This window comes from Brachyistius frenatus, unplaced genomic scaffold (assembly GCF_029030835.1).
Source record: "Brachyistius frenatus isolate BFR_SWC_R1_liver_20210118 unplaced genomic scaffold, ASM2903083v1 Contig_21, whole genome shotgun sequence".
Lineage (NCBI taxonomy): Eukaryota > Metazoa > Chordata > Actinopteri > Embiotocidae > Brachyistius > Brachyistius frenatus.
The window spans coordinates 2,512,268-2,524,826 of record NW_027210620.1 but is presented as its reverse complement, the minus strand read 5'-3'; the positions used below and the strand labels follow the sequence as shown (position 1 = coordinate 2,524,826).

General features: G+C 44.4%; 1 protein-coding gene across 1 annotated transcript in view; it reads left to right on the top strand.

The window, feature by feature from the left end:
* The first annotated feature begins 1,616 nt into the window (after positions 1–1,616).
* LOC138619757 (cadherin-7-like) overlaps positions 1,617–12,559 on the top strand; it is a 110,271-nt gene continuing 99,328 nt past the window's right edge. Inside the window, exons 1-2 of the mRNA XM_069696484.1 lie at positions 1,617–2,115; positions 8,306–8,926. Coding sequence (XP_069552585.1) covers positions 8,690–8,926 — 237 coding nt within the window. The 5' untranslated portion in view covers positions 1,617–2,115; positions 8,306–8,689. The remainder of the gene's footprint in view (positions 2,116–8,305; positions 8,927–12,559) is intronic.

The window sequence follows — 12,559 nt, the reverse complement described above, 5'->3', positions numbered from 1 at the left end:
CAGGTCAGAAGCATCCTCGTGTGTGTGTGTGTGTGTGTGTGTGTGTGGGGGGGGGGCTTTGGAGGAGATGTAATGGAGGCACTAAATGCCGGGGGCCAGCCGTGGGATCCGGAGGGAGCGGAGTGGGTGGGTGTGTGGTGGTGGTGGTGGTGGTGGGGGGGGGGGGGCACATCACCCCTCAGGCATCTCCTGACCGCCACGTGATTGATGGGGAAGAGCTGACGAGCCAAGCTCCCAATGTCACTCTCCAATTAAATAACTCTCACCGCTGAACTGCTGCCCCCACCTCCCCCTGCCCCACTACCCATCTTCTTCCTCCTCCTCCTCCTCCTCTTCCTGCGATAAACCTCCCTCTTCTCCTCCCTTTCACCTCTTCCTCCACTATCACACACCCACTCCCCCTCTGCTCGCTGCCTCCGTACATCCCTTGATTTGATTTTCCAACCTTAAATTTCCTCTTTACCTCCTTTTTTGTTTTTTTTTTTTTCCCCATTTGTCTCCACCAACATTACAGTCTTCCTCTTTCACATTTAAAACATTTTTTTTTTTTTTAATTTTTGTGTGTCTCATTTCAACTTTTGCTAACTGCTCTTCCAGGTGTGACAGACAGAGGCTGCTCTTTCTATTAGTTTGGGTCAGTGCTCCCTTCCTCAAGTGACAGAGCAGAGGAGACAAAAGGAGCTGCACTATTATAATATATTTCGTCTCCCAAAATGCAAATAGCACGGTGGAGGAAAAAAAAAAAAAAAAAAAAAAAGGAAATACAAAGAAGATAATCCATTCGTGACTGATGCCCGTGGATTGTGTTCAAATTTAAATGAAATATGAAAACAGGTGTAGCCTATATACTTTGGAAATGAAAAACAAACAAAAAATGATGTTGCCAAAAACAAACACTAAAGTCCTGACATGAGGAGAATATTGTAGTTTGTTTTTGTTGGGGGGGGGGGGGTTATTTTGCAAATAACCGGAGAGGCTGGTTGCATATATTGTACGTTTACTGTCACTAATTAGGGAATGTAACTAATACTTGGTTGGTCTCAGAGGTCTGTGAGAGTGGAGGTGCAGCAGAGAGAGGCCAGCCTTATGCTGCATTCTTCTGTCACCACAGGAGCTCAGTTTGCACCTAATTGGACAAAAAACAAAACACTGGCTGCACAAATGTGAAACTTTACTTTAGAAAAAGAAAAAAAAAGAAAAAAAAAAAAGAGGGTGTTTCAATATTATCGCCTATTTCATGAAGTGGGGGAATCAAAGCTGGAAATAAAAGAACAAAAATGAAGGAAAGATATTCAATCCGACATACTATGAATGAGACTAAATGCTCTTTTGACTTGCAGGTTTGTCCAATTAATTGTCTGGTTGAGGTGGAGGATGGGGAGGGGCTAAATTCCTCCTCATTGGTTGATGGTGTCAAGAATTTTGTATTGATTTCCTTTTTTCACCACCAAGGCAATCATTTAACAGCATACATGCCATCTGCTGCCAAATTCTTGGCAGGTTTGAAATTCGGGCTCTTCATTCCCTCTGCCAGAAGCGCTGCGTGTGTCTCTGGCTCCCTCCTCGCCAACTTATTTTTGGTCAAACTCTTTCGATAGGCTCCCTCCACTCCAGTCAGCGAGGATTTTTTTTATTTATTTATTTATTTATTTATTTTGGCTCGGATGACAGCGTTTCCTGTCTCGACGAACCAGTCGGATCGACTCCCCGCTGCATGCGCGTCCCCGTGTTGCCTATATGTAAGAGAGCTATAGATACATATCCTTCCCCCCCCCAAAAAAAAACAACAACCAACAACCCTGCAGCTGGGGTTCCCTGCACTGAGGCAGCACTGCGCAGGAGAGAGAGGGAGTAAGAGAGAGAGAGAGAGAAGGGGGAATCAGACTTGCCACATCCCTGCCAAGGGTGAGCATTTACGCGCGATCCAGTCGCCGTTCTCCAGCAGCCCCTTGCTCTGCCACCGGGACTAATTTCATCATGAAAACTTTTAAACTCCTTCTTTTAACCTAAGCCGTTTTCTCTCCGGAGAGGGAAAAAAAAGAAAAAGAAAGGGGGCTCAACTTTTGCCACCAAGACACCATCTGCGCGGCGGTGAAGTTATTGCATCTTCTTTGGGTGAGTAAATCTAATAGATCTCAAAGCGCAGCGAGCACAGTTGCAATCATGTTTCCAGTTTTTTTTTTTTTTTTTTTTTTTTTGCATCCCCACACTGCGTCTGCGGTGATTTATGGTCTACTTAGGTATGCTGTGCATTTTTTATTTTTTTATTTTTTTGTCCCGTCGCTTATTCTGTAATTAGTATTCCGCGGACACGGGTTTCCTGCGGCGGTCGCTCACAGAGATGTTTACTGTCGGCGTTTTTCGTGCTGCCCGTTTCCCCCATCATGTGCTGATTTTGCTCTCCACCCTTCCCTCCTCTTCCTGCTTTATTTCTCTTAAAAACCCGCCGAACTTGCGAAGATGTTTAATCGACCTGTGTTAATGACGCGAGCTGGTTTTATGATCATTATTGGGAGGAGGGGTGAGGAGAGGGTAGGGGAGCGAGGGGGGGGGGGCGAGGCAACCCGTCTCGGATCGATTCGGGAACAGGTGCCGTCCTGCGAACTTTTCCTGCATCGCGCAGGTGTTGACAGCTAATGCGCATTGATTGATTGTGACCAAGAGGGTCAATGCAGCCAGGTCACATGAGTATATCTATATCTATATGTAGATATATATATATATCTACATATACATATGTATATATACACGCAGGGCCGATCAGAGGGCTACCTGCTGGTTTACACTGCAAAGAGTCCGCGTCTAAGAGTCACTCAGTTACAGAACTGAGCTGCGAAATCTCATTTTTCCCTCCTTGAAATGAAAAAAAAATAAATATATATATATAATAATAAAAAAAGCCCGCAGCATAAAAATGAACTTATATTGAATCAAATCAGGAATTAAGACTTTTCTCAAATGAAAAGATCTGCCCCGTTCCAGGCTGAGATCCTTTCACATGTTTCAAGGAAATTCATGAAACTAATAACTGCAGTGAGAATAAGTGGAACATCCCAGAAAATGGCCAGAATGTTCCACTGGTTTAAGGACAAAAAAAAAAAAAAAAAAAAAAAAAAATACATTATAGATGAAGACACAATAAAAAATTTAAAAAAAACGACTTATAGAGGTACAATATTTTTCTGCAAAATACTTAAGCATCTGCGATCTGAGATGTACTCGTGCTGCTTGTGTTTTTGTCCTCTGAGCCACGCAGCCCACCGGAGTGACTGGAGCACACGGTGTGATGGAGTATTTTGTGCAGCCTATCAGCAGCGGCTGTCGTAAAACATCTTGATATATTGTCATGTAGCTGCAATGAAAGAAAGATATATATACGTTCTGTGAATGTGGAACTCATGAGGGGTCTCGGCTGGGGAACTTTTTTTTTTTTTTTTTTCCCGAAAATGTACTCCAGAATTTCTTAAGGTGGTGGGGGGGGGGGGGGGGACAAAAAAACAACCTCCTTTCATTAAAACAGAGGAAATGAACGACAGCAACTTTTTGAAATCTGCCTGTTAAATTTTGTCGTTAATCGACGTGCCGTTGGGCAAACAAGCTGCGCTTCCTCCTGCGAGTCTGGCATCATTTTCTGAAGTGATTTAACGTAAAAAGAACAAACAAAAACAACAACACGAGCATGACATCCGTCTACGTGTAAACATCTGGGGTTTTTTGGGGGTTTTTTTTTCGGCGCGGCACACGATTTGGACAAAGTGTCAGTCAGCCTCAGAGCTACTAGCGAAGGACGCCGGAGGAATTCGAATGAACTCGAGGTGAGATATTTGAAATCAGCGAGAAGGGGGGACCGTCGTTCAGCCGGAGGGGTTTCGGGTTCAAGCTCCTGCGTCAGCAAGTGTGTGTGGTCTGTTGTGTGTGTGTGTGTGTGTGTGTGTGTGTGTGTGTGTGTGTGTGTGTGTGTGTGTGTGTGTGTGTGTGTGTGTGTGTGTGCTGTAAGTGTCCTTGAAGGAGACACTGAAGACCCGCCGGGTCCACCACCGCATGTTGTCACCGACGATTTCCTCGGTCAAGAGGCAAAACAAGAGGGAAAGGTCCTTTGGAAAATCAATGACGTGTCACGTTATTGTTATTTATATGAAAGCTGCTCTGATTTTGTTTGGGTTTTTTTTTTTTTATGCCTTTTTCTACGATAGACGCTCCGTTTGTCGAATGTCCCAAAAGCCCGAAACACGTCGTCGGCTTCCTCAGCTGAGGAGAATAACGCTCCATGTTTGGACGACACAACGATCTGTCTCGACGAAGTGTCCCCCGGAATCGTAATTGACTTTAAGTTGGCTGCGACTCGGTGTCGTGGTGTGTGTCGGTGTGTGTCGTTGTGTGTCGTTGTGTATTGTTGTGTGTGTCGTGTGTGTCGTTGTGTGTCGTTGTGTATTGTTGTGTGTGTCGTTGTGTATTGTGTGTGTCGTTGTGTATTGTTGTGTGTGTCGGTGTGTGTGTCATTGTGTGTCGGTGTGTGTGTCATTGTGTGTGTCGTGTGTGTCGGTGTGTCGTTGTGTGTGTCGTTGTGTGTCGGTGTGTGTGTCGTTGTGTGTGTCGTGCGTGTCGTTGTGTGTCGGTGTGTCGTTGTGTGTGTCGTGCGTGTCGTTGCGTGTCGTTGTGTGTCGTGTGTGTCGTTGTGTGTGTCGGTGTGCGTGTCATTGTGTGTCGGTGTGTGTGTCGTTGTGTGTGTCGTGCGTGTCGTTGTGTGTGTCGTTGTGTCGTTGTGTGTGTCGTTGTGTGTCGTTGTGTGTCGGTGTGTCATTGTGTGTCGTTGTGTGTCGTTGTGTGTGTCGTTGTGTCGTTGTGCGTGTCGTTGTGTGTCGTGTGTGTCGGTGTGTGTCGTGGCCCAACGAGTGAGGACGCTGCACGTTCGCCAATGATGGAGGAGAACATGGATCAGAGGAAGCGTGTGATTGGTTAACGGGCGCCGTAGCACTGGTAATCCTGTTGTGAGACTGGCAAATGGGATTAGAAGACTGTGTGTACGAGAAACAGAGCTGGGCGGGGGGAGGGAGGGGGGGGGGACACCACGACCGGGAGGCTTTTATCTCGCATTCACACTTAATTTGGTCGTCATCGCTTTGAACGCCGGGCCCCGTCGACGAGCCCGCCTCTCCGCAGGCGGTCCGACTTTTTTTTTTTTGGGGGGGGGGGGGGGTTGGGAAATTCACGGAGTCAAACGGTGATATTTTGTCACGATATCGGAATCATTTTAAATGATGAGGGGGTTTTCCTTTCGTCCGCAGGGTTGAAAAAAAACAAAAAACAACTGAAGGGTTTAGAGGATTTGGCACCAAAAAAAAAAAAACCTCGTCGGGGCTCCCAGGCAGGACGACCCACCCAACACGAGGCAGAACAAGCTGCCTCTCAACGACACAAACAGGCCGTTTGATATCTGGCAGTTAAAGTAAAAAATGCCTGTTGTGTTGTTTATTTATTTTGATTTTTTTTTTTTTTTTTTTAAACGCGTGCCAATCCTCGAGGCCGTCCCGATCTTTTCCCCCCGGCTTTTTTAGCTCCACAGTCAAGACTCTCTACTCCCGGGACATTGGGGCCCCTTTTTTTTTTTTTTTAGCTCCGTTCCCTCCTGTGCAGCGCAAGAAACGACTTGCAGCGACTGACATAATCCATCGTAGTAAATATGATGCTTTCACGTATTGTTTTTTTTTTTTTTTTTTGGGGGGGGGGGGGGGTTGTTTGGTTGTCCCTTCATTTTTGAGTTTTTCTTCTCAGACCCGACACGCCGCTCTTCGTTTCGTCGCGCTTCCTGACAATCGCCTGACAACCAAACAGGAAGAAGAAACGGAAGCCGTCACGAGGAAAGCAGTCTCACGAAACCGTCCTCCTGTCACCATCCGTCCCCCGTCTCCCCCCCCCCTCCTCCCCTCCCACCTCCCCCTTCGACCCGGTTCATTTTCCAGCCCGATTCGTCGTTATGCACTTTAATCTTCCGAATGATAAACAACTTAACTGTATTGGAAAAAAATAAAAATAAATAAAAAATAAATATTCCTCCGCCGCATGAATCGCCCGATACTTTTAAAAATCAACTAGACAGTAAATCAGCAGAAACTCATTAAATAAAAAGCCAATATCTGCCGTGCTGAGCCCACTGTTGCACGCGCAACTACATTAGTGTTATCTGCAGTCCGTATCTGACTCCCATTTCCTCCAGTGTTGGAGGGTTTAGTGAAATGAGAAGCGGTGAGTCGGTCCGCTCGGCTCGGACTGACCCCGCGACCATCTCCTCTCCCACAATGCAACCGCTGCAACCTGCCTTCACAGCTCCGGCTGCCCTGCAGCCAGATCTGCTCCACTTTCCACCTCGACCATTAAATTGTCACGTAGAAGGCAGCGACTTTGAATCAGTGTGTTAATGTTCCTGTGTGTGTGTGTGTGTGTGTGTGTGTGTGTGTGTGTGTGTGTGTTTTTTTTTACCATCTTATATTAAAAGCACAAGCGGATCGGGGTGTTATCGCAGATTTATGGCTTTTTTTTTTTTTTTTTTTTTTTTTTTTTTTTGGTGGGCACGCTAAAGTTCTGCCCTGAAGTGGTTTGTGTGCTTTTTTTTTTTTTTTTTTTTTTTTTTTTTTTTGCACCTTGACCAGAAAAGGAAAAAAAATGAAAGGAAAAAAAAAACCCTCATAAAAAGTTGCAATAAAGAGGCGAGTTTTGAAATAAAACCCGTCACGTGTTTCGACGACACCTCCGGCAGACGTCCCGGTGTCTGCAGAGGTGACAATCACGCCGCTGTGATTCATTTCGGTATTAATTATTAGCGCTGGCTAATGACTTTGCTGTGGCGAAGTGCAGCAAATCACTTCCACAGGATGTGTGCTGTGCGCTGTTTTTATTTTGCTAGAGGGGAGCAGAGAGGAAGTAAAAATGAGAAAGTGGAGAATGTGGAGAATGTGTGTTTGTGTGCGTGTGTGTGTTTGTGTGTGTGTGTGTGTGTGTGGGAAGAAAGAGGTCACTGTATGCCAAAGCAATTACCTTCCTCGTCCAGGGCCCTGCCAATACTCTGCGTAGAGGAGAGAGAATGAGAGGTCAGCGAGGGAATAAATATATACGTGTGGTCAAACACTCACTTTTCAAAAAAAAAAAAAAAAAACCGTCTGCCTTCATCGACATTAAACGCCGTTTCCCCCCCCCCCGAGTCGGTATCGTCCCCGGGATCGCCGGCGAGCCTCGATCCGACGCACCTCCTTTCCAAAATATTTACCGGGGGGGGGAATCGGCTCAAAGTCGTCGTCACGAGTCAAATTAGCGGGATAATAGCGGCAATATTGTGAAGTTGGTGTAATTGCTCAGCTGCTCGGGACCGCCGGGACGTGTTGTGACACCAGGAACATTATCTGTCAGGAGCTCGTGCTTTTTTTTTTTTTTTTTTTCCTTTTTCTTTAACAAGTCTTCATGTTGTGGCATCTTGGGGGATATCTGTCACGGCAGCCACGACGACACACACACACACACACACACACACACACACACACACACACACACACACACACACACACACACACACACACACACACACACACCCCCTCCCCCACCTCGCATGTGGGGAGTGCAGAGGTCAGAAGGTGTGTCCCCCCCCCCCCCCCCGTTTATATTTTTCCTTTATCCCCGGCGACGTGAGCTCGCCACACTCGCTTGCTCGGCCCGCCGACCGGCGTTACTTCGCGATCTTCGCGCGAAGAAGAAACAAAAATAAAATAAAGTGACGAAACGACGACCTTGGCGAGGTGAAAGCCCAGATAATTGAGAGGCTCAAAAGAGCGTTTGATTGTTATTCCGCGCAGCCACTGTTGTTCCAGGCGGTGTGAAATCTCATCGCCTGCGTGCATTGAAAAGCAGGGGTCATTTTCCCCCTCCATCTTACCCTTATTAATACTTTGACCTCGCCCAAATTTTCTCTTCGGCACGCGTGGAGGTGAGTGTGTGTGTGTGTGTGTGTGTGTGTGTGTCTGTGCGTGTGCGTGTGAAGGGCGTCATGTTGATCGTAAGTCACCGTATTTACTGTCTTTTCCTTTTTGACCAATTTCGTCATGATTGGTGAAAAAAAAAAAAATGTCATTATCGTTGCATCAGCAGGCACATTACTTGCTGTCTAAAGTGACTGCGGTCACGCAGGCAATTTTGCTGACGGTCCTTTCTCTCTTCTCCCCTTCTATGTCTTTGTGTCTGTCTTTTCTTTTTTCTTTTTTTTCCCCCCTCTCCTCTCCTCTCTGTCTCTCTCTCTCTCTCTCTCTCTCTGTTCTGATAGGTGCCAATTATAAAGGCCCTGTGCTGAAGCCTCCCCAGTCGCCGGTGACCCTGTTAGCCGGCTTTAATGTCAGCTCTCTGGCTCCAAAGTGGAGGGAATTACCCCACTTTTAGTCTCCAATCAGGAAAAAAAGAAGAGCAACACAGCAAAATGCAGAGCTTGACTCTTTTTCAACCTGCCCGCTCTTTCCAGGGTCTGGCTGCTTCTGCTTTCTGGTGAAACACCGGGTCAGAACTGTGTGGATAAACCTCCTCCGCCCCCCGAGGGTTTTGACATTTCAGCTTTTCTGCCTTTTTTTTTTTTTTTTAATTTTATTTTTTGCTTCTCTTTTGGCCTCAGTGCTTTTTCTGTTGTTTTTTTTTTCTTCCTTTGGAGGGCACCCAAATGATGGGGTGGTGTTTCTCAGGCATATGCAGAGCCCTGGCTCTCTTGGCCCTCCTGCTTCCCCTGCGGGAGAGGGGCTGCTGGGGGCTGAATCCCAGCTCTGGGGATCTGGAGAAATCCCCACACTCTGATCCAGACCCCTGGGACGTCCCGCGCAGGCACAAGCGCAGCTGGGTATGGAACCAGTTCTTCGTATTGGAGGAGTACACAGGGAATGAACCACTCTACGTTGGCAAGGTAAGTGACTGACTGTGTTCTTGTGTGCATGCAGGAGAAGCAAGAAATTTTGAATTCGTGAACGTTTCTCTGGTTAAAAAAGAATTACAGATTCTCACATCTGCACGTGGCCTATTTTTTTTTTTTTTTTGCAGGTTTTCGTGCACCTGTACGATAATACACATATCAATACCCGCTTACATTAATGACCTGCACACAATCTGGGACACAGTCGAGATTCACGCAGCTCCGCATATTCTCAATGTCCTACATAAAATGTTGAACAAACGAACAGACAGAACTATTCTGCATTTGAGTGCAGCCGGGTTGAAGTATGTGCTTGCAGTTGTGTTTTGGAGATCGGTGTAATTTGCATTGTAATCACTCCTCAGAAGGAAAAAAAAACCAAAACGGTATATGTATTCCTGAAATGTGCCTTTGTACAGTAGGAGCTCTGCCAAGGTGCAAGCTGATGGATCAAAGTGATGCCTTTTTTGACAGGTAAATAAGTGAGAAACCCTCCATGTGACTTTTAAAAGCAAGGCGCAAATGGTAGAGTTAACATGAGGGTGGACTGCAAAGTGACTAATTATGCTTTTATGAGACTTAACAACGCTGCTGTTCTATTAGTGATCACATTTCCTCAACTGGAGACCAACAGTGGAAGAAATATAGATAAAATACAGTGTATAAAAAAAAAAAAAAAAGAAAAAGCTCCATTCCAAGGAAATGTTCCAAATTTATATCTTAATAGTAAAATGTACCAAGAAAATGTGCAAAGGTACATTTTGAAGCATTTACATGTTGTATGTAAGCAGGACGTGCTTTATACCACACTGACATGTAGTTGCTGGCAGATACAAGAACATTCAGCCTACTTAACGGGTGTGTAACTAGCTGATAAATATTTGATAACACGCTCTAAGGATTTGTTCATGTGTTAATGTTTGAGCTCACGCCCACAAGACACTGTACAGTGTTTTCTATACAGCAGTTACGGATGCTGTTATAATGATTCACATACACATTTAATAAACAGTTTAAATGTACGCGAGCTTTAAAGATAAACTTGAATGTCATTATAAGCCACAATCTTTGAAATGGCGTTGCATTTCTTTCCTACACTATCACATGTTGTTGTGTGTGTGTGTGTACTACTTGTTGAAGGGGATGTTGAAATATAGAGATGCCAAAGTATCGAATAAAGATGAGACCCCTTTTCCAACTCAATAGAGTACATTTTATATGCTGTTCAGCATGCATGCTGTGAAATACATGCAGCCTAAGAAGTAAAAAGTAGAATATGTCCCTGAACCGTAGTAGGCAAGAAGCACGAGGGAGAATAGAATTGAAACAGTCAAGTGAAATACAAGTACCTCAAAATATACTTAGTTACAGACCCAAGTTGTACTCGTAGCTAAAGTTGTCAAATAAAACAACACAAAAAGTAGAATATATCCTCTGAAATGTGGTAGTGTAAATATATAAAGCAGATACAGGTACAAGTACCTCAAAAAGTATTTTAGTTAGTTCGTCAGCTCGTTAGTTCGTATAGTCATATGGGGTGAAAGTAACTAATAACTGTAGCTGTCAAATTAATAACACGAGAAGTAAAAAGTACAACATCTCCACTAAAATGTAGTGTTAACATACAAAGCAATACTCAAGTAAAATACAGGTACAAGTACCTCAAAAAGTAGCTATAGTTTGTTATAGTCATAAGAGATGAAGGTGACTAAGAACCACAGCTGAAGAACATGAAAGATAAAAAGTACCGTATTTCCACTGAGTGTAGTACTGTAAATATATAAAGCAATACTCAAGTACAATAGAGGTACAAGTACTTCAAAATATACTTATAGTTACTTACAGTTCGATGGGATCAAAGTAACTTGTAACTATAGCTGTCAAATGAATAATATCAAAAGTAAAAAGCATATTGTTACCACTGAAATGTAGTAGTGTAAATACATAAAGCAATACTCAAGTATCTCAAGATATACTTATTGCTAGTTTTATTCCAATGGGATAGAAGTAACGAGTATGTATAGCTGTTGATTCATTGACCTAAAAAGTCAACCGTATAATTGTTACAGCTGAAATGTCGCAGTGTAGAAATATTGAGCATTACTCAAGTAGAATACAGAAACCAGCCCCTCAAAACTGAAGTAACTGTCTAGTATAAACGTAATTAAGATCTACAATCATTTTTTAAATCAAATACTAATGTCAGAGCTGTCTTTTGGTAAACTGTTGGTTTGCAGTGTGCACCCACGTGGCTCGCCAGCTTTCAGCACCATGGTGTGAATGGACAGCTCCTGCTGAGGGGGGGGAAACAGCTCTCGCCTGTGCAGTGCGAGCCAGATGGGTCTTGGATTGGTCTCCAGATCCCTGTTATCTTGGAGAATTTTCTGGTCTTATTATTAAATTAGTTTTCATCTTTCCGCTCGTCTGCGGGATAATCATTCTCATCTGCATGTATTTGCTGGGTCTGCTCTCACAAGCCCATTTCCTTGCTGTCTCTGAACCGGATTAGTGTCTCCAGCTGGAATTAGGATACATTTGACTGTCCTATTGTTCTCCGCTGTGTTTTTTGCCAGAGGGGATGTTGGGGTGTGTGTGTGTGTGTGTGTGTGGGAGGGGGGGGCATTTAAATCAGAATGAGCATATTTGTGACACTACTGGGGTTCAGCTAAAGGTCATTTTCCGGTCCAAGTGTCCACCGTAATGTAAAATAGTGTCTCGTCTGATCTGTGCATCCCCAGATATCTGTTATATCCGACCGCGGAGGGGAGAATTGTTTTGCTCGTGAACATCTGTGCTGTGTTCTGTGATTCGGATGTTTTGTCCTTGTCCTCTGTTGGCCATTTTGAAAGTTAAAAAAGCAAGGCCAGCTCTTGCAGTCAGGAATTTCGAGTGCCTCTTTTCTTTTACACATGCTTGTCTCTGATTGCTTTTCTTGTTAGTAAATCCCAAAGGACGTGAACAGACTGATTACTTATTCATAGATGTGTAGAGATCTGCTTATCCACATGCAATATACACAAACTCATTTGCGAGCCCCTTTTTCTTTATTTTATTAATTTTTTTGTTTGTTCCCATACACGGATTGAACCGCCTTTTGTATTTTTGTTTGTTTTTTCCGATGCTTGGTAGTGGCAAGACTGGGGACGAAGTCAACACAGCAGCAGGCATGTAAAAAGTCAGACTGGCTACATCTTTACATCTGACCTCGTGGCCAAGCTCAATCTAACCCTTTCAGAAATCTGCCCCCCCCCCCCCCCAAAAAAAAAAGAATCTGATACATATACTCCCTGCGGGCAGAGCCGGCTGCCCGGGAGCTTGAGAAGCTGTCACATTATTTGTTCCTTTTGATCATAGTTGTCACACAGTGTGTGTTTGTTTGGTATCACAAGGGCACGCTGCTGCTGCTGTTGTTAAAAAAATAATAACAATAAAAATAAATCTGGGCGGAACACCCTGACCTCGTGGTTCAGTGTGAGCGACATTGGAAATCCCTGACATGTCAAGAAAATGACCTTACTAGAAATGAATTCTCCATGTAGCTTCTGTAAAAACGAATCTGGTTTTTCATACTCAGCTCTAAAATTTCCGGCAAGTTATAGGCACAAAAAAAAAAAAAAAAAAAAAAAA